The sequence below is a fragment of the Ciona robusta genome, chromosome 4, assembly GCF_009617815.1.
Source record: "Ciona robusta chromosome 4, ASM961781v2".
Taxonomy (NCBI): domain Eukaryota; kingdom Metazoa; phylum Chordata; class Ascidiacea; order Phlebobranchia; family Cionidae; genus Ciona; species Ciona robusta.
Genome location: NC_143238.1, coordinates 2,733,805 through 2,752,862, shown reverse-complemented (window position 1 = coordinate 2,752,862; position 19,058 = coordinate 2,733,805). Strand labels below are relative to the sequence as shown.

At 35.0% G+C, this 19,058-nt stretch overlaps 3 protein-coding genes across 7 annotated transcripts; 1 reads left to right on the top strand and 2 right to left on the bottom strand.

Moving 5' to 3' along the window:
- Positions 1-498: 498 nt before the first annotated feature.
- LOC149736596 (protein mono-ADP-ribosyltransferase PARP14-like) lies at positions 499-7,130 on the bottom strand. 3 transcript variants are annotated; one of them, XM_089877293.1, is made up of 14 exons: positions 6,972-7,130; positions 6,644-6,801; positions 6,397-6,468; positions 5,667-5,870; positions 5,278-5,386; positions 4,640-4,888; positions 3,829-3,987; positions 3,443-3,504; positions 3,190-3,317; positions 2,893-3,094; positions 2,503-2,629; positions 2,080-2,207; positions 1,637-1,808; positions 499-1,274 (listed from the first exon to the last, which is right to left on the bottom strand). In XM_089877293.1, exons 2-14 carry the CDS (start codon positions 6,794-6,796, stop codon positions 997-999), a joined length of 2,043 nt encoding a protein of 680 aa, XP_089733419.1. In that variant the 5' UTR covers positions 6,797-6,801; positions 6,972-7,130; the 3' UTR covers positions 499-996. The 3 variants fall into 3 exon arrangements, 2 of the variants coding, with proteins under 2 accessions (XP_089733419.1, XP_089733418.1); XR_016384969.1 differs by lacking the exon at positions 6,972-7,130 and adding an exon at positions 1,326-1,516 and having other exon boundaries at positions 1,137-1,274; positions 6,644-6,912; XM_089877292.1 differs by lacking the exon at positions 6,972-7,130 and having other exon boundaries at positions 6,644-6,909.
- A 1-nt stretch (position 7,131) lies between these two features.
- On the top strand, positions 7,132-18,984 carry LOC149736594 (armadillo repeat-containing protein 6-like). Of its 3 annotated transcripts, XM_089877312.1 has the most exons (11): positions 7,133-7,338; positions 7,562-7,679; positions 7,771-7,917; positions 8,357-8,446; positions 8,529-8,666; positions 9,119-9,271; positions 9,624-9,769; positions 15,944-16,075; positions 16,660-16,797; positions 18,277-18,394; positions 18,809-18,984. In XM_089877312.1, the coding sequence occupies exons 1-11, from the start codon at positions 7,216-7,218 to the stop codon at positions 18,904-18,906; spliced, it is 1,401 nt and encodes a 466-aa protein (XP_089733438.1). In that variant the 5' UTR covers positions 7,133-7,215; the 3' UTR covers positions 18,907-18,984. The 3 variants fall into 3 exon arrangements, with proteins under 3 accessions (XP_089733440.1, XP_089733439.1, XP_089733438.1); XM_089877314.1 differs by lacking the exon at positions 18,277-18,394 and having other exon boundaries at positions 7,132-7,338; XM_089877313.1 differs by lacking the exons at positions 18,277-18,394; positions 18,809-18,984 and adding an exon at positions 17,388-18,229 and having other exon boundaries at positions 7,132-7,338.
- On the bottom strand, positions 10,339-12,282 carry LOC149736595 (uncharacterized). The gene is made up of 3 exons (XM_089877341.1): positions 12,119-12,282; positions 11,518-11,703; positions 10,339-11,171 (listed from the first exon to the last, which is right to left on the bottom strand). Exons 1-3 carry the CDS (start codon positions 12,230-12,232, stop codon positions 10,599-10,601), a joined length of 873 nt encoding a protein of 290 aa, XP_089733467.1. The 5' UTR covers positions 12,233-12,282; the 3' UTR covers positions 10,339-10,598.
- Positions 18,985-19,058: the final 74 nt, after the last annotated feature.

Below are 19,058 nucleotides of genomic sequence, written 5' to 3'. Positions count from 1 at the left end.
GGCGGGGGAAGATAGGACACCATGATATTCAAATATATTTTTGTTGACTACCGAATGAGTCGAGAAAATAGATTGAAAATGTGCCCCATCTTCCCTCACCCTACTATATATGTTACGTTTTAAATGCAACAAATTCATAAGATAAGTATTAATAATTCTTACAATTTATAAACTAAATAAAATGAAAATTACTTTTCTAACACTTGATAAGTAACTAATAAAGTGGCCTATATTAGGGTGGAGGAAGATAAGACCTTTTTCATTTCTTTTCATGTTCCAGTTAGTTTTTCATTCCTTTTCCAGTAACAGTAAACAAAAAAAGAAAAGACTTATATACCTAAATCCCCAGGACTCTAAAACAAGGTTGTTCATTTTGAAAACACGCTTGAGAAATATGGGATTTAGGTGCTAATGGTATGCCATCTTACAGTACTGTCTATCAAACACATTTTGTATGCTTGCTCTAAACTCCATAGCGGAAAATAATGATGTCCAACCTTATAGTAAGTTATTGTAATATGAGAATCAAAATGAATACTGTTTTAGCAGTGAAGAAAGATGTAGATAGTAGAATGAAAGCAAGTTCAGTAATAATAACATTTTATAGGGAGTTGATGATGCATTTTATAGGGAGTTGATGATCGCAAAAATGCGAAATACTAATAAAGTGATTACAAAAATTAAAAAGATTGGAACTTATCAAATGGGAATAATAATATTTGACAGAAAGGAATCAAATAATGAGATACTAATAAACTAATTACAAAAATTAAAAGGATTAAAATTTATTAAATGTGAATAAGAATAAAAAAACGGGATACTAATAAACTAATAACAAATATAAAAATGATAAAAACTTATTAAATTGGAATAATAACATTTTCTAGGAAGTAATCAAAAAACGAGAAACTAATAAACTAATTACAAATATAAAAATGATTGCTGGCACTTATTAAATTGAAATACAAACTAGTAAGTGAAGAAATTAAGTAAAAATTACTTTTTTGTAGTAAAAGTTACCACATATTTGGGGTATGCACTCGCATCGTGATACACAACAAAAATTTTTGGATTTGATTCGTTGTCAACTGAACTATCATACAAAACACCATTTTTATTAACACCAGCATCTCTCATGTTTCCATAACCTTTTGTATAGTTGCCAGTCAAAACAGTGGCTAGAATGACAGTATAGTATCCATCTTGACGGTCACAATGTTTCATAGCTGTTTGCAATTCAGTAGCAAAATATGTACCCTTGCCATAAAGAGTTCCTATTAAAGCAAGACTTTAGTTTTTTATTTATTCATTCATTCATTCATTACCTTCATTTAGTTTGAACTGATCTACAGTAAAAATGGTTTTATAAACAAATAAAGACACTTTTCTCCTTGGGTGGAGGAGCAACTAGAGTTGTTATAACTTGCCCTTTTCCTACACCTTATGCCCAACTACCAAGAGTATAACTTCATTTGTGTTTTTTTTCTTGACTTTCTCCAGGTTAGATTAGCATTAACTAAAATAAACAAAACAGTTTTTTTCCCTGATAAAAATAAGCAAACTACAATAGCAGTTTTAACAAAAAGGAATAAAAAAACAAACATTACAGTGATATGTGATTAAAAGTAATAAATACCTGTTGCTCCTGCATATCCACGATTAAAATATGTTCCTGCAATTGTTTCATAATTAGGACTACCATGATACAAATCCATTTCAGCCACACGATCAGACTGAAGATGTGAAAGAACCTCATGTTTCTTAACACTGTACAGCCGGTACAGTGATTCATTCTGTACTCTCTCTATCTGAAATTTTAAGTTTTCAAAATGCTTAAGTTTCTGAACTTAAAAAATATTGATAATTCTGACTGCCTATAAAGTGGGTATTGTGCAACAAAAAACTTAACTACTGACTTAACAGGAAAAACATACAAATAATTTGTTAGCATACATAATTTGTTAGCACAGTTGGTTACCGCGTTTTCCAGCCACGCAAGGATAAAGTAAGTCACATTCATACATTCATTCATAATTGTGAAGCAAATAAAATCAAAATTCTATTAAGTTTAATAATTACCTTTATGTCAGATATGGTTGGAACAGCAGTTGTCAAGCGGTTTTCAATAGCTTTGTATTCTTTTGACTGAGGATTGACAAAATTTAAGTATTTTGGCTTTCCAGTTAAATCCCATGTTTTAGGTAGATCTGAAACATATTCGCATAACAATCATTTTATTACCTACTTATCAATTTAATTTAACTACGATTGCTATCAGGCAAAAACAAGGAGCTACAAAATCACAGGGGGTTTACCATTTGTTACCTGGTTTTAGTTTTATATGAAGGAAATGTAATTTGTTTAACATTACCAAGCAATTCTCTGCAAGAATGCACTTAAGCAAGAATTCATAATTTGCATTGCAAGAATACATTTGCCAAAAATACATTTGTTTAACATACAAAGAAATACACTGGTTTGTCACAAATAGTAAAAACTAACCATTTGTTCTACGAAGCAATTTTCCAGTATGCTTTGAATCTATGGTAAAGTATTTCATTCTTTCAAAGTTGATCTGATGCCTCCATCGATTAGCAAACACAACAATAGTATTTGCATCGTAGGTTTCCTGAATTCAAAACAAGCAAATCATGTTACACTTGTTAAAAGTTATTTACAAAAAATATAAATTGAAAATTGTGAGGGTCAAGCAATTACAATTTACCCACAAAGTAACATACTTGGTAACTCGTAAGCTAGCACAAGGTGTATAAAACAGAACACCCGTGTTATAACGACTGTTGTTTCAACACAGGGATAAAGTAAGTTGTTTAGAAGTGTATTGCATTATAAAGAGTTAGATAGTAGCAATTTAATTTTATTTTTTCACACCTTATTCTTTGCATCAAGATAAGCCATCTCTATCTTATAAGATGAAGCAGTATTGTATGGTATCAGTGTTTTATAACTTGTCCAATAAAACCATTGTACATGATTTGAAACTGTGTAGGCAGCTTTAAGTTTTGTGAGAAGCTTCGTAACTTTTGGCACAGCACGTAGCACAAAATCCTTTTTAAGGCCTTCGATTTTTATCCTAAAAAAGAAAATACAATTGATTTTGGATAAAAATATTTTAGAACACATGCAGTCCAAAGCAAAAATTGTAAAATGAGATTTTGAACAATCCACCTTTTCGGATCATCTGTCGAAATACTGGTTCGAGTTTTACACGCAATCTTCTGCAACTTGTATTCCTCTATCTCTGTGAGTTGCAGCTTATGAGCTACATATTCACAAAACTGACATTGATTCCATTTCTAAAAGAATATAAATTATTGTTTTTATACCCAAACCAAACAATAAAATTAAGTAATTATGCTCAAAACTTGAATCATATTTTATAGAACAAGTTCAAACCCAATTAGTTTTAAAATGCACATACTTGGACATTGTTAAAAACTGTTCCTCTTTTCAGTTGTAAACCATTTTCCACCGGACTGCTTGCTAAAATATACAAAGAATGGTTTATATGAGAAGTTATGTTAAAACGAAAATCACTGACATAAAATAAATACTAACTTTATGAAAAAAATCACTCACATAACTTAGGCATACATTCTACAACATGTTTGTTAATATTTTTGTAGTGGCATGATTTTTTAACTGCATGATACAGTACAGCTTAACAACGAACATAAATTAGCTTTAGTACCAGTAGAGAAGTTTAAACAAGTTAATTTAATAGTCTTTTGCACCTGAAGCCGCAAAACATGAAAGGTCACCTATGTATACATTGGATTTATTACATACTAATTACATAACACTGACTTAAGCTGTGTTGGAAGCAAGAACAAAACTCCTGATATGACTTAGATTGTATTATGATCTTGATATACTGAATGCACTTTACAGAGCCAAAACATGTGAAACATTGTATTGAATCTCTGAAGAATAAAATAACAGACTCAAGTTTTTTTCGCTGGTTTCCTGTTCAAAAACAAACAATAAAAAGATTAAATTAACGAGTTGATAATAATTAAACATAAATGGTTCATTTGTCTGCTAGATGTAGCGCCCACGCTGTTGTTTTTCTGTTTAAAATAGTTCTAAATTTACGCTACCGTAATAGCAGCACATCTTGTATTGCAGAGCCAAATAAAGTTAATATATTATTAGGACATTCGGTTATTTAATTAAAACAGGTTTATATAATAGCAGGTTAATATGTAAATATTAAATGAGCATGAGTTTTATTTCAGAACAAATTTAAATATGTATGTAAGTATGTAACTTACTTTATCCTTGCGTGGCCGGAAAACGACAGTCGTTATAACACGGGTGTTCATACACCTCGTGCCAGCTTACGAGTTACCGTGTATGTTACTTCGTGGGTGATTATTTTTTTGGGATTGTTTCATTTTTTTTGTGTATGGCTGATAATTTGTACAACCCATTAGTGACCACTGGGTTGGAGCAATTGCCGTTAAGTGTCTTGCCCAAGGACACATACGCCCACAATGGTAGCAGCGATGAGCCTTGAACCAATTACCTCTGGGTTAGAGGCAGGCGCGCTAACCACTTAGCCACGGCGCCGGAAATAGGCTGTAAAATAACTGCTTACCAAGAAAAATGAACTTACCCATTCCAAGACATGGTACTGCAATTGTTTTAGCTTGCAAAGCATTAGAATCAGCATATTGCAAAAGCTGCAGAAATGAATCAGACATCTCTTGAAGATCATCAGGTACCACAAAATGCAAGATCCACTTGCAAGGCAAACTTCCAGCACTTGTTAAACGAAAGTAATCACATCCATCTATGCGATTCTGGTGGCATTCTTGCTGGACTTGTTTATCCACGTGTTTGTATATTGATGCAGATATTTTGCCTATGATAGAAGTCACCAATTACGATACTGCCAAAAAAGAAACTATGACACAATTTACTGTAATAAAAAATTACACATATAAAGTTTCCTTGCCACGGAAATACAATAAGTAATATACACAGCACCATAACAATTGCTCAGTGGTCACTGGTCACTATAAATGGGTTATCCAGTGGTCACTGGTCACTATAAATGGGTTATCCAAATTATCAGCTATCACACATAAAAAATCCCCAAAAATAATCACCCACAAAGTAACATACTTGGTAACTCGTAAGCTGGCATATAATGACTGTCCTTTTCCGGCCACACGAGGATAAAGTAAGTTACATTCACATTCATTCATTCAAATGTATCTTATATTCTTATGTATGGTATAAAAAGATTACCTAAATTTAAGTTATATGAAGAATCAACACTGTTTACTATGACATCACATTCTTGTTTTACAATGTCACCAGCTACCAACTGAACAACAACTTGCCCGAACTGAAAATCCTAAATATTAAGGTAAAGAATATTAATTTTAACGATAAATACATTAAACAAAACAGAGTGAAGAACATTATTTTATACAGGTATGATAAAAATGCTTTAACTCAATAGATTGTCAAATTGTCAGCCATACATAAAAAAATATTTATTCAGTCACCCAAAAAGTTACATATGTGGTAAATCATAATCTGGCATCAGGTGTATAAAATTAACTTCTATGTTTTTATTGCACTGTTATGCGAAGATAAATAAGTTAAATTCATTCATTATTATATCAACTTACTTGGCTGGATTTATTGGCTTCGACAGCCATATGTTTTACATGATAGAAATACACATTAAGTGCATAGGAAATTTGTTCCTTGTATTTTTGACTTAATATCGGCAATTTTAACTTCTTTATAAACCGCTCTACTTTTGCCTCTACGATTGAGTTATGCTGTTGCTCCAAAGCTGGTGTTAATATTGTACTAGCAGATAAAACGCCCTGGAATAATTACAACTCACTGCAACCAAAGTAACACAACAGTAAATCTAGCTTTTTCTCGAAAAGGAAGTATAGTGCTGTAATAGTGACACAAAGAGATGCAATCATGCTTTTAGGAAATAGGTACAATGAGAATAACTTAATGTTTAATGCTGATGACATGCTTCTACAATATATAGTACTGTACAGGGTATATAGTACTGTGCCACAAATGAAGCTTACAATTCAATCACTAATAACTGACGCAGATAAAGGTTAAGTGAACATTAAAAGCAGAATTGTTTTATGATTAGTAACAGTCTGAAAAAAATAGAGAAAAGAGTTATTTAATTACAGCAGTGATATTAAAAGGAATAAGCACAATATTATCAGGAGAGAAAATAGAGCAGGAATAAAGCGTAAATTAAATTAGAAGTAATTGGTGACTATCAGCTTCGCATTAAAAGTTAAACAATTGCTATAATTTAGTATTGCGTGCCACTAAATACATATGCCATATGCGATACGCCATTCACTAACCACAAACCTGGAATAATTCTTCACGATATTCTATGAAGAGTTGACAAAGAGCGCAATGCAAAGTTCGCGCAATATAAATCTAAATAATCAAACACAATAAAAACAAACAATAATATTTGTTGACACTCAGACTCAAATATTTGAATGCAGTTGATAATTAACCTTTACCCAAGTACTTGATAGCATAAAAGGTTTTTATTCTTAACCATATTGAAATTTTTTATAAATAGCATACAGTATACAGACATACGTGCCTGTTTTAAGTGTAGGTAGTGTAGATGTATGATTTTAACAACAAAGCAAATTGTTACATAAGCTTGATACATTTTTTCCTGTAGAGTTCTTGTAACTGGTGTGACCCAGCACTCAATAAAGTCTGTCCATTTATCGTAGAAGTACTCCGCCATATTTTCTAGATTTAAAATTGTTATAATTTAGTTATACAGAAAGAACATTAGGTTTAAAACACATACAGAAAATAAAGAAATCGTGAGGCGGGGGATTTTATAAGGGAATTCCCCATTTGGACACGCACTCAAACTGAGAGTCAAATATAAAAAAATGGTCAAATATTAAACTTACATTTCAGGAACTCAATATAAACGGGCAATTATGTCAGAGTCCAGAGGTGTAAATAATATAAAATGGCATTTTTTTCTGTTAAGAAATGCAATTCCGTTTTTTTACAGCAGTAATAAAGTATTTTTTATTTGTCTATGTTTCGTCACGGTTGATGAATACCATTTTCAGTTCAGAAAAATTTAGTTTCTATTCTAGTTTTGTTCTTTTTTATAAAGTTGTCGGTACTTTGGTGAAATAAAGAAACATGTGTGAAGTGAAGGCGATAACACAAGCCACGTTCGATGCGGTTGTGCAGGAAAATATCGACGATTTTGACATGGAACCAAATGAAGCTCTTGAAGATGCAATTAATCAATTCCTTTCACAGGTAAACATATTTCAGGCTTTCGGGCATTAATTCCTTGGCTATTTTGTTTTCTATTCCATATTCAAACAGTTAATTGTTGTTTTGTTTGTTTATTATTATGTTAAACCAGTTTTGTTGTCTGTTTATTTAATAATAGTTTTATTTTTTTTGTCCAGCCAAATATTTATTAAATCTAATGTATATCTTCTGTTTTAACTTACCTTCCACCACTATAAATAAACAGGGTATAAGCTTGGGCATGATCATTAAAGAAGTTGGAATGAATGCCGAGCATGAGGTTATAACTCTTACAAAATCACTTGAAAAATACAAATCGACAGATCTCGATTCCACAGAAAAAGGTAAAATTAATCTCCTAATTTTTAAACCTTTGAAATATAATGTGTATACATTTCACATATAATATTGAACTAATATTATTTTTAACAACAGATGCTTTAAAGAAAACCTTATTAAGTTTAACAGAGAAGTTTCAAAGTGATCTTGCAAAAAGATACCAAGCTTCAAAAATTGCAGATGCTCATGTTGTTTTGTTTGAGCTCTGTAAACTTAATGCAGATGATCTGGACCTTTTAAACGGTGAATACTTAGATGTATTTAAGTCTGCAGGGTATGTCAGTTCTTGAGGAGATCTCGCTCGTTCATAAGGGTTAAACTTTGCGTACACACGTGCAATTTTTAAATGTTGACGTGCAAAGCATTTGAAGTTTAAAGTCACAGTATGAAATCCTACTTGATTTTATACAGATTTAGTTTAATTAATTGGCGTGCGTGGGACAAATTATGGCGGGCACGACCAAAATTTGTAAATAAAACTACCGGTGCACCTGCCATACTCTGGAGTGGGGTGTATTTGATATATAGCCTATAGTACGTTTACTATTAAAAAATGAGCAATGTTTGTTTTATTTTTATCATTTTAATTACCGTTCTTTCTGGTTTGGCATTGTGTAGTATTATGTTAAATTTAACTGTTCTTAATTGTATAAAGTGTAATTTTACTTAGTATTGTTTACAGATTGCATGCAAACACTCAGTGCATTAGTTAACGGACAGCCTGACCTGGTTTCAAAAGAAGCAACTGCTTTTTTCCTGTCTATCATCAAAGGTAAATCAAACACATATTTAATTACACATTACAGAGTCAAATGTGTATATGTTATTTTAACCCATTGTTTTTACAATTTTAGACTCCAGCAATGAAGAAATAGCTCTACTAGTGCTAAAAATAATAAAGTTTTCATGTCTAAAACATGAACAAAATCGTGTCAATTTTGTAAAAGAAGATGGAATTGCAATTGTGTTATCCACAGCTGAAAAATTTAAAGGTAATTCAATTCATGAAAAAAGATTTAACAGAACAGTACTTTTACTGCTGGATTTTGTATTTCAAGTAGTTAATAACTTAATATATAAAGAAAACTATTTATAACTCCTAACTGGTTCTATTTTATAATATTATTTTATTACTAGAGTACTGAGGAGAAAGATTGGACACCTTTAGCACAGAATATCCAAACATCCTGATTGTGTTTTAAACAATTAACAACAGTCTATGGGAGTCATGAGGATAGGGTTTTATAATTCCTTGAATGTTTTTTGTTTACTGCCAAATGCAATTGGCACGAGAAAATAGAAAGAAAAGGTGTCCCAAATTTGCCACCACTACCATAGAATTATATATATTACAATTTTACATAACCAACCTTTTATTTGTGCAATTTACTAATTTTAGGATAGAATTAATTAAACATAAGTCTAAAAAAGTAATTGGTTCTAGATCGCCCACAAGTGGTGAAAGAAGCGTGTGGTGTGCTGCGTTCGCTCACTCTTGACGATGATGTCCGAGTACAGTTTGGTAAAGCCCACGACCACACAAAGCTTATTGTGACCGAACATAAAGGAATGGAAAGACTATTCGACTTTATGAGAGGTGTGTTATAAGCTGTGGTAACAAAACAAATTTGTGAGTTTTGGGGGGTTTGTCATGGTTTTTACTAGATTGCTTTATTAAATAATGTTGCAGATGCCAAAATTACAGCTTTTTAGTTTTATTTATTAAAAATTAGTTATGTGATGTGATCCAAAAGTAGTTTTTTTTGCACCTACTATTTATTTATCAATCCTGTATCCTATTTGTATTTAATGTACAGAGTTTTATATTTTTATCATTGATCATTTTAATTGCTTTTGTCTGTCTCTTTAAAAAACAATTCAGTGATGGTTCATATTCTTGTATTTTTCAAGAACAAACATATTTTCAATTTAAATGAATTTTTATTCAGAGCACGCCTCTGACCCCGCCATCTCCAGCGAACTCTGCCTCACTATAAGTAAACTGATGGTAAGAAGTGAATTTTGCCAACAGCTCGTAGACATGGGAGGACTGGATGTCATACTTGGTATGATAGACAAGCATCTTGAACGACAGGTAAGATCAGTATTTATTCTAGGTTTCCAAGCATTAGTGTCATTGGCCCGATAAAACATGTTTACTTTTGGGTATTATAATGTTGAGGATATTTTTATCTGTTTTTGTAGTTTATATATATATCAGCTTTTTTAATGCAACGGGAGTGGTTGCTTAAAAATGTAGCTGGTGTGTGTGTTGACAATGTACAGTTGAGTGGGGTAAGATGAGACACCTTTTCATTTAAAGAACTATAGAACAATAACCTGACGACTTGAATAGACTGTTGTTAATTTTTTAAAATACGATTAGAATACTTAGATGTTATGTGCTAAAGGTGTCCCGTCTCCCCCACGCTACTATGTTTTGGTTTTGGTCGGCTCAAAGAGAGCTTAACTCTCATAGTATAGTCATTGGTCTAAATTGTGCTACCTTTGGCTGGTTAGAATAAAAGACTGACTATGCTATTTAGGCGAAACATATATCTCTTATAATATAAATTTTTCTGGACTTGATTTTTGCTGGTAGATGTTTATATAAGTCTTTATTGTTGTCTGTCTCTTGGATTTTTAAACAAATGAATATGCAAGTAGCAATGTTTTTGTTGTTAATACCAGCACATGTTTAGTATTAAACCAACGTACATGGTTAAGTTACTTGTAAGTAAAAAAATGCATTGTAACGGTTGACACGTGGTAATTTTAGTGTTCATTTTATCTTGCGAATGCGAACAACCCTCTTGGCGGTATGTGCGTTCCGCGTTACGTCACTCGCCGATATTTTGCCTCTCTGCTCTCGTTCGCCATCTCGCGTCCTTCTGATTCTGCAGTTATTTAGCCTTAATAGCCCTTCACACCACCACAACGTCGTCGTAGTCGAATTGATCGCCCAAACCTTTCGCCCACTGCGGTAGGTTCTGGTCCTCGCTGGTCTCTGTGACGTCACGTGGTGACGTCACCACATTCCAATTCTTGTCCTGCACCGGCAAAGGTTTTCCCCCATACCGTGAAGAAGTAGCCGCCGTAGGAGCAGGGTGTATGCCGTTTTGCTGGGGTTCAGGCGCTCGTGGCGATACCCTTCCTTGCAACAGCTTTTCCAGGCTCTGGTACTTCGGTTGCTGGTATCGGGGCAAAGAGGTTGTTTTGCGGGAAGCGGAAGGGTCGTATTGCCGCGGAATAGTCTGCGCCTTCTCCTCGCTCGCTTCCCAAGTTTTCCTAATACGCTGAACGCCAGCCACGTCCTTTGGATGCCAGGATACGTGAACACGCGAAGGCACGATTAGCGGAATGTCACTGCCGTGCTCATCTTTTGATGAAATAGCGATCTGTACTGATGCGTCTTCGTATGGGCGTCGCATATGAACGTGGAAGTCAGTGGCGAACGCGACGTTTGATTCCCAAACCGCTTGTGCGGGAATGGTGACCTGAAAGTAAAACGTGTTAGTTAAATGTTTATTACAGCAATATAATAATAGTTGTATCATGCATCAATAATTTTACACGGATAGCAATTTGTTTCGAATACATACATTCGTGTTTTTAAAAAATGGGGGGAAGATGGGACACCTTTAGCACATAATGTCTAAATATCTTGATCGTGTTTTAAACAATTAACAATTGGGAGTTGTGACCGTAAGGATATAGTTTTATAATTCTTTAAATGTTCTTTATTTACTACAAAATGGGACGAGAAAATAGAGTTAAAAGGTGTCCCATTTTCTCCACCTTCCTGTATTAATATAAAACACAAGTGAGTATATACGCTCCTACCTCTTGCTGCGGCGCAATAACACACACGTTGTCGTCTTCGTTCACAACATTAGCAGACACCGTCAAACTGCGCCCGTAAGCCACTTGCATGAGTAACCCTGTCTCCATTTGGTCGTGAGAGGGCGCTGTTTTCTGCTGTCCCTCGACAGCGTTAATGACGTGTGGTAGGTCGTCGCATATACACACCTGATAATTAAGTCCGTTAATTCGGTCTCTATTGCTTGCACTGTATCGACTAATTACAACACTGTAGTGACGGTATTTCCTGCACCAACATGCTTTGTTGCTTCTCTAGACTAAGTACGTTTCCGTTAAATATTCCAATTTGTAAAAAATAAATCCAGCAGTAAACGTAAGGAAAGTTTTTAAAACTCGAATTTTTTGTTATTTATAGGACTGTGGGGTAAAAATATTTTCTAATAGTGTTTTGACAATTACCAATGCTCTTTTAGAGTCGACGGGCTACGGCTATATAATTCTGTAAATATTCTTTGTTTACTACTAGATGGGACGAAGAAATTGAGTAAAAACATTTCCCATCTTACCCCATCCTACTATAAAATGTTTAAATCAAAACTGTTAAAACTTTGTCAAGTCATACCTTTAAAACTTGATCGCTGTTCTTCGCGCCCACCAAGTACAGTGATGCCACCATTCTTTTCACGGTACCAGTGTTTCCGACAATTTGTATACGGTAGTGCATTCCACTTTTCATGTTGATTAGGGACAAACAGTCACTTTTGCTACCAGTATGTAATATTTACTCTGTACAAACGGAAAATGTTTATAGAATAGGGCAGTAATTGCGATGTAAAGTAAATATGATACTACTAGAAGCTGGTTAGAAATGTAAATGCAAACAATTCACAGAATTGTCTGCTACGTTGGTACACATTGAAGTCGTTGTAAAATTAATGAGACTATTAATCGGTCGAATAACGTTTTGTCTTTCGCCGTGAGTTTGCAACTGTAGCCTCTCAAACTATAGTCGCTTTCAGATGTTTTATTTTTTAGATTTTGATAAAACCCCTGCACTAACTAGTCACTGAATATCTTACAATGCCAAAACATTGAGGTTAAACCATTTCACGAAAAAAACCCGCCCTGTATGACCTTGCCTATAAATTGAAAGTTAGCACTGCACAGATACAACTACTCAACGACCATACAATCTTACTCAACTGACCGAGTTATCTGCCTTAAGCACGCTTCACCATGAACAAGCTGCCTCTCAGTTTGATACAAACCACTTGTGCGTTTTAAGCACGCAACAGTTACTTTTTGCAGTGCCTAGGAGTAAACGACGTGTGGTTTATACGGTTGGTTGACCCGTAAGTGCCTCTACGTTTAAACAAATTCCATACTGAACCAAAAAATCACGCATTAAAGTTTCGCCATTAGCACTGGACGCATTTCCGTAAGACCACACCTTATACGTAAATTATTCAGCCTTAATTACAAATCAATCTCTTTTTAAACGAAAAGCAATTACCCTGAACTCCCAGCAATCAGCATAGCACTTTATTCATAAAAGTCTGTTTAAAACACCTGTTCTTTCCTGTACATTTTACATTTCATGCCAAACGAACACACTTTCGCACACCAATTTAAATTCGCTGGACTATCGAAACGACACAAAATAAATGTGAAATTAATCCATCACTATGCGGTTACGCCCGAGGCTATGCAGCGCGCAATTCAAATTTCTTGCCCGCCACAAACGAGTGAAAACACTAAAGATGTACTCAACTTAAATACCATTTCCTACTTCGATTCTCATTGATGCGTCAACTGTTCTTCGTTCCAAAATTAGTTGAGTCTCAACCGTTTGAAGTCGGCAAATTCAATACATCTCCAGTTCAAATGCTATCCGACGTTCAAAGCAATCTAAGATAGCGACTAATTCTTGCCACCAGGCTAAGGTCTAACCACCCGGAAACGGCGCTTCACAAACGCAAGCCATTTCCTACAACCGACTTCCAGAATACCGCGCACGTTAGAATAGACAAAGTCGACCCCACGCAACCGCACCATTCGTCAATCTAATTTAACTTGAACGTGACGCTAACCATGTTATTGATCACCGCCACCGCACCATAGCTTCGCTTAGTTAACCAGGCACTGCTGCTACTAAAAGCACGCAAGGCGTCTGCACTTAACGGATTATCGGCGATTTTTAAACCCAAATCCCGCAACTTTTCCTGGGAAATATCGATCCATGTTTTGCGCTTACTTCATCTCCATTAGTCAAACAAACTACATTCAACGCGCTGGGTGACTCAAGCTTTGAAAACGTCCCATGAGGAAAAGTTAACGAACCCACGCGTCGCGGTGTCTGATTAAATTCACACCATGAAACGTCTACCCAAAACTGACACGTTATATCTTAAAACAATGCAAGCACTTTCCCCATTAAACAAGCACATTATACACACCTCAAAAACTGAAGTCTCAAACTGTCTCAACCTTTTCAGTTTATAGCGCTTTCCCAATTCCTAAAACTGTATTAGTTTACTGTTTTAGCTAATAAACTATACTGTATTACACCACAATGCGACATTTACACCACACACTAATCTAGCACACAACACTCGTCCCATTCAAACTTTCTTTTCTCTTTCCAATACAAACAATGAAAACCCCGGCAATTCAATCCCCTTCCCTTACTCGCCGCTAAAAGACAACCAAACAATGAAAGCAACGATAAATATGTCGAGCTTTCGACCGCGTCTGGTTTTACGACTTTCACTACAAAAGTCGTGGTCAAAATACGATGATTTCATTCGATTTTATCGCTGAAATTGTATCAGCGACATTACGCCCACAGCTGGTTAGTGGTGACAACGTTTACGACGGATATTGTAACACCAATAACTGTTTGAAATAATGGTTTTAAAATTCTATTTCATATACCACCTTATGTATATGGGTAATAGAACCAACTTTGGCCTAAATCCAACGTCCTATATGGCGTGCCTCGCCGTATGGCATTTCAGTAGAATGCCACCTTACGAAGTAGTAGTACATCTCTCAGCAAAAAGTGTCTGTAACTTTTCCAAGCGTAACTACTTGACGTGCTGTCAATTAAGCGATGGTGCAAAGCACATTATACTCCTTTATCGTCTATACTTGTTGAAAACTAAGCTCTTTGAAATACCAAAAATTCCATATTCCAGGTTGACTGGAATTTCATATTTGACTCACCGACTAAACTAACTCTCTTGATATTATGAGCATCTCTCGTTTTATGAACGCCAACTTAAACACATGTTAGCGTCCATAAAAACATGCTCTGGACAAACAACACTCATTTCCAAACAACCCTTTGCTGCTAAAAACTATTTAAACAAAACTATCACCGTATCCCTATGCTCTGTAATATTAACCGGACAAGTCCTACAATTAGAGCAAAAGCCATTGGCTTGGTCCGCAACAACGCGACTTAAACTAACAAAGCGCAGTAGCAGAACACGATACTTAAACCTATACGAAACACGCCCAGCTACGGACATAGCGTTCTGACCAACACGTCTCGATACCTGCTCAGGTATGCTAGCTCATCTATTATGCGACGCTAATAGTTTCGTGATTACGTCATCGCCCTTTTCACGCTCCAGTGACCGTCACTCACCTGTGACGCTACGGAGTTTGCGCTTCTTAGGCAGACTTTGAAAACGAAAGAAATGTCAGTTATTGGTTGCCATATTCTCATCATCTATATATAGTGAATCATACCTACATTTCTAATCGTTTGTTTCATTACAAACACTCTCATTTACCCATTGAATTATTTGACTTGCCCCCAACAAGGCAGTCTTACTGTAACTCAATGTTAGTCAAACTACTATAACAATTTTCCATTTTTTCTAGTATTGGTAAAGACTTATACCTTAAGCACAAACCGACATCGTCATTTTAATCTAATGCGCGTCGTTTTACCGATAATTTATCGGCAGACTGCCATAAATCGACTTACGATGTTGCTACACTCTCGTACTATTTATATACTTATGTAATATCCCCGACTAAATTACTCTGCCACTTGCTATTTATTCTCACACGTTTTAATACTGATCTTATTTTAATCCTTTTTCATAATGTTAACTACAAATAGCAACTGATCATTCTCATTTTAATTTCTACAACTTGCAATTTGCATATAAGATTAGATGACCAACCGAACCAACAAGTTCACTGCATATTGTAGTCGCCTATATACTGCATTCACAAGCTAATAAATACAGCATCTTACGTTTACCGCCCCGTACAAACTGACCATTTTTTATTTCTTTTTCTACAACTTGCAATATGCTCACATAAGATAACCTTCCAAAGCCAAAAGTTAGTGTGTATAATATAGTCTACCTGTGCCTTGCAACAATCTGAATTCACAAATCATTAAACGCACTTGACTTTTAACCCGCAGAACCTGGTGAGGCATTGCATCACTCTCATTAAATCGATAAGCGGCAACGATGACGTAAAAGTAGCAGTGGTCAAGTCAGGTGGTGCTGAACTACTGATTCAAGTGCTTGGAAAACACAACTCCAATGCACAGGTATTTATTGTATAGTAGGGTGGGGGAGATAAGACACCGTTTCATTCTGTTTTCTCGTCCTATTTGGTAGCAAACAAAGATATATTCAAAAAATTACAAACCCGTATTTTCACGACTCCCATAGACATAGAATAGACCATTGTTAATTGTTTAAAACACGATCAGGATATTTGGATATTATGTGCTAAAGGTGTCCCATCTTCCCCCACCCTACGATATGTAATATATAATTCACTGGGTTTGTGTTAAAAACGCCAAAACCGGTTTTCGCTCCAACGCATGTATCTATTCAAAATCTAGGTCCTTAAAAAAGACCTCACTCCTATAGAATAGAACGCATAGTTATCGAGTGGGGGAAGATGGGACATCTTAAGCACATAATATCCAAGTATTCTGGTCGTGTTTTACAATTGACAGCGGTCACTCTACTATGTTATAATTTTTTGCATGCAAATTTAAAAACAGCTCATTCTATACTCCTCTTTCCCTGCAACTTAATTATATAAAAAATAATGTACTTTAAATTGTTTTTGACGTTATCACATACACAAATCCTTTTTATAATCGAATTCCACCTTTTATAGATCTGCGAATCCTGTCTCGCAGCAATCACCACTTTATCATTACGTAACCCATCCCACTGTGACGTCATAATGGCGAAAAACACCGCACCACTGATGGTGCAAGCGATGAAACTTCACAGCGAGCATGCAGGCGTACAGGTGCGTTCTAGAATCGATCGCTTTTGTAACTGGTTCTAATTCATTCCAGCGTTCAATTGTCGCCAGCCACTAAGCACTAAACTGTTATCAGATAACTTGTTAAGGCTTTGAATGCCGAACGTAGTTGATTCAATACTTGAAATAGCGTAGATCGTTTACATAACATTGTCACTTAACAGTTTTGTTATTACGTCCCCACATGGTATACTAAAAAAAACACCTATAACACAACATGCGCTATAGAAATTAGTTTGACACCAACGCCCATGTCTTTCAATCACCTATACTGTTTATCAAAACGGATTACAAGTTTGTCAGTATCACAATCTATACCCGCATGCAAATAGTCATAACAATATAGCATAGTTGTTCCCGCAATCGTGTTTGTCCCACCTAGACGTTGTTTGCTTTACTTACCGCAAAGTTAAGTCAGTTTTGACAACTGTTACCGGTTGTTTTTCGCAAAATACTGCAGCACTGTATGCTTTGCTGTGATATATAGTAGGGTGGGCGAAGGTGTGATACCGTTAGCACATAAATCCCATTTTACTGATTGTGTTTTTTTTTTAAATTAATAACGTTCTCTTTAGAGTCGCCGGATTATATATTCCCGTAAATAGTTCTTGTTTACTACCAAATGGCACGAGAATAGAGAACGAAAACATGCTCCATCTTACCCACCCTACAAAGACCCTACTATATAACTGAATTATATAAACAGCTTTGCCTATTATGGTCGGGTTTAATCCACTATAGACAGTTAATAAAAGATCATGCTTTTAAACGGTTAACCTAATACCTATTACCTGTAATGTAATTTGCACAGTTTAGCGACTCTGGCCTTGTGTGCTCTGTGCTTATTAATAATGTATGCAGCTGTCATATTAAGTTGATACGCTCTCTGTTTTCGATGTTTGTCCAATACTACGTATCTATTTATGTTTAATTTTTACTACACTCTACACATACAGTAGGATGGGGAAGATAGGACACCTTTTCATTCTATTTTCGCGTCCCATTTGGTAGTAAACAAAGAACATTTAAAGAATTATAAAACCGTATGCTTACGACTTCCATAGACCGTTGTTATTATTTTAAAACACGATTAAGATATTTGGATATTATGTGCTAAAGATGCCCCACCTTCCCCCACCCTACTATATCGTTTAAACTAACCGAAACGGACTGATATACAAAGTACTGTGAAGTAAGATAGCACACAATGTTTTATTTTTTTCTAATTGTGTTTTTAACTAAACGCTCTTTAAAAATCGTGAGGATACGTTACGTTTATATAATTCTGTAAATATTCCTTGTTTACTACCAGATAAGCTGATAAAAGATAGTAAAAACATCTTTATTTAACAGCTTAACCTGCTATAAATTTACTGGCTTCAGTTTTCCACACCAACAATGTGTAATATCGCTACTATGCAGTTTTGTATTATTTGCCTGACCAAGCTGCCGACACTTTTTTAGAAACAAGCTTGTATGGCCATCCGAAACTTAGTGGCTCGAACGCGCCAACATTCGACAGCTTTTATTGAGAATGGAGCTGACGAACTGATACGTAAGGCTAGGTTGTTGCACAAAGAAGGTAAAACTATTATTTACCGTTTATTACAGCCATGCTTGGTATTAAACGTTCTTATGTATAATAAATAAAAAGGTCTCTTGGCGTACCTGGCTGTAGGACAGGACCCCACCCATACAGAATAGAACATAGTCTGGACAATAAGCTGTCAGTCATAAAATGTTTAGTATAGTATTTAGGGGCAAGATGGAACACCTCTAGCACATAATATCAAAGTATCCTGATCATATTTTAAACAACTAACAACGGTGTAATGGAGTCTTGAGAATACGGTTTTATAATTCTTTGGATGTTCTTTGTTTTCTGCCAAGTTGGACGAGAAAATTGAGTAAAAAGTGTCCTATTTTCCCCCACCATACTGTATTATGTACTAAGTTGGTAACTGTTGTACCTTTTGGTATATTTGTCATTTCACAGTACTAGAAGATGAAAGCAAAGCTGCATTGCGGGATCTAGAAGTCCATGTTGAACTAAAGGAAAGATGGAAAGGAGAGAATGTTGGGATCACTTATTAGTTTATGATGTTGTCACTATTATACTGTTGTGTTGAGTGTTTCAACCATTATGTAGTCGATATATATTTATTAACTTTCTTTTGGCGATTTTTTTATTCTATTTTTATACACACGGAGGTTTATACACATAGGCAATTTGAAAATGATGTTTA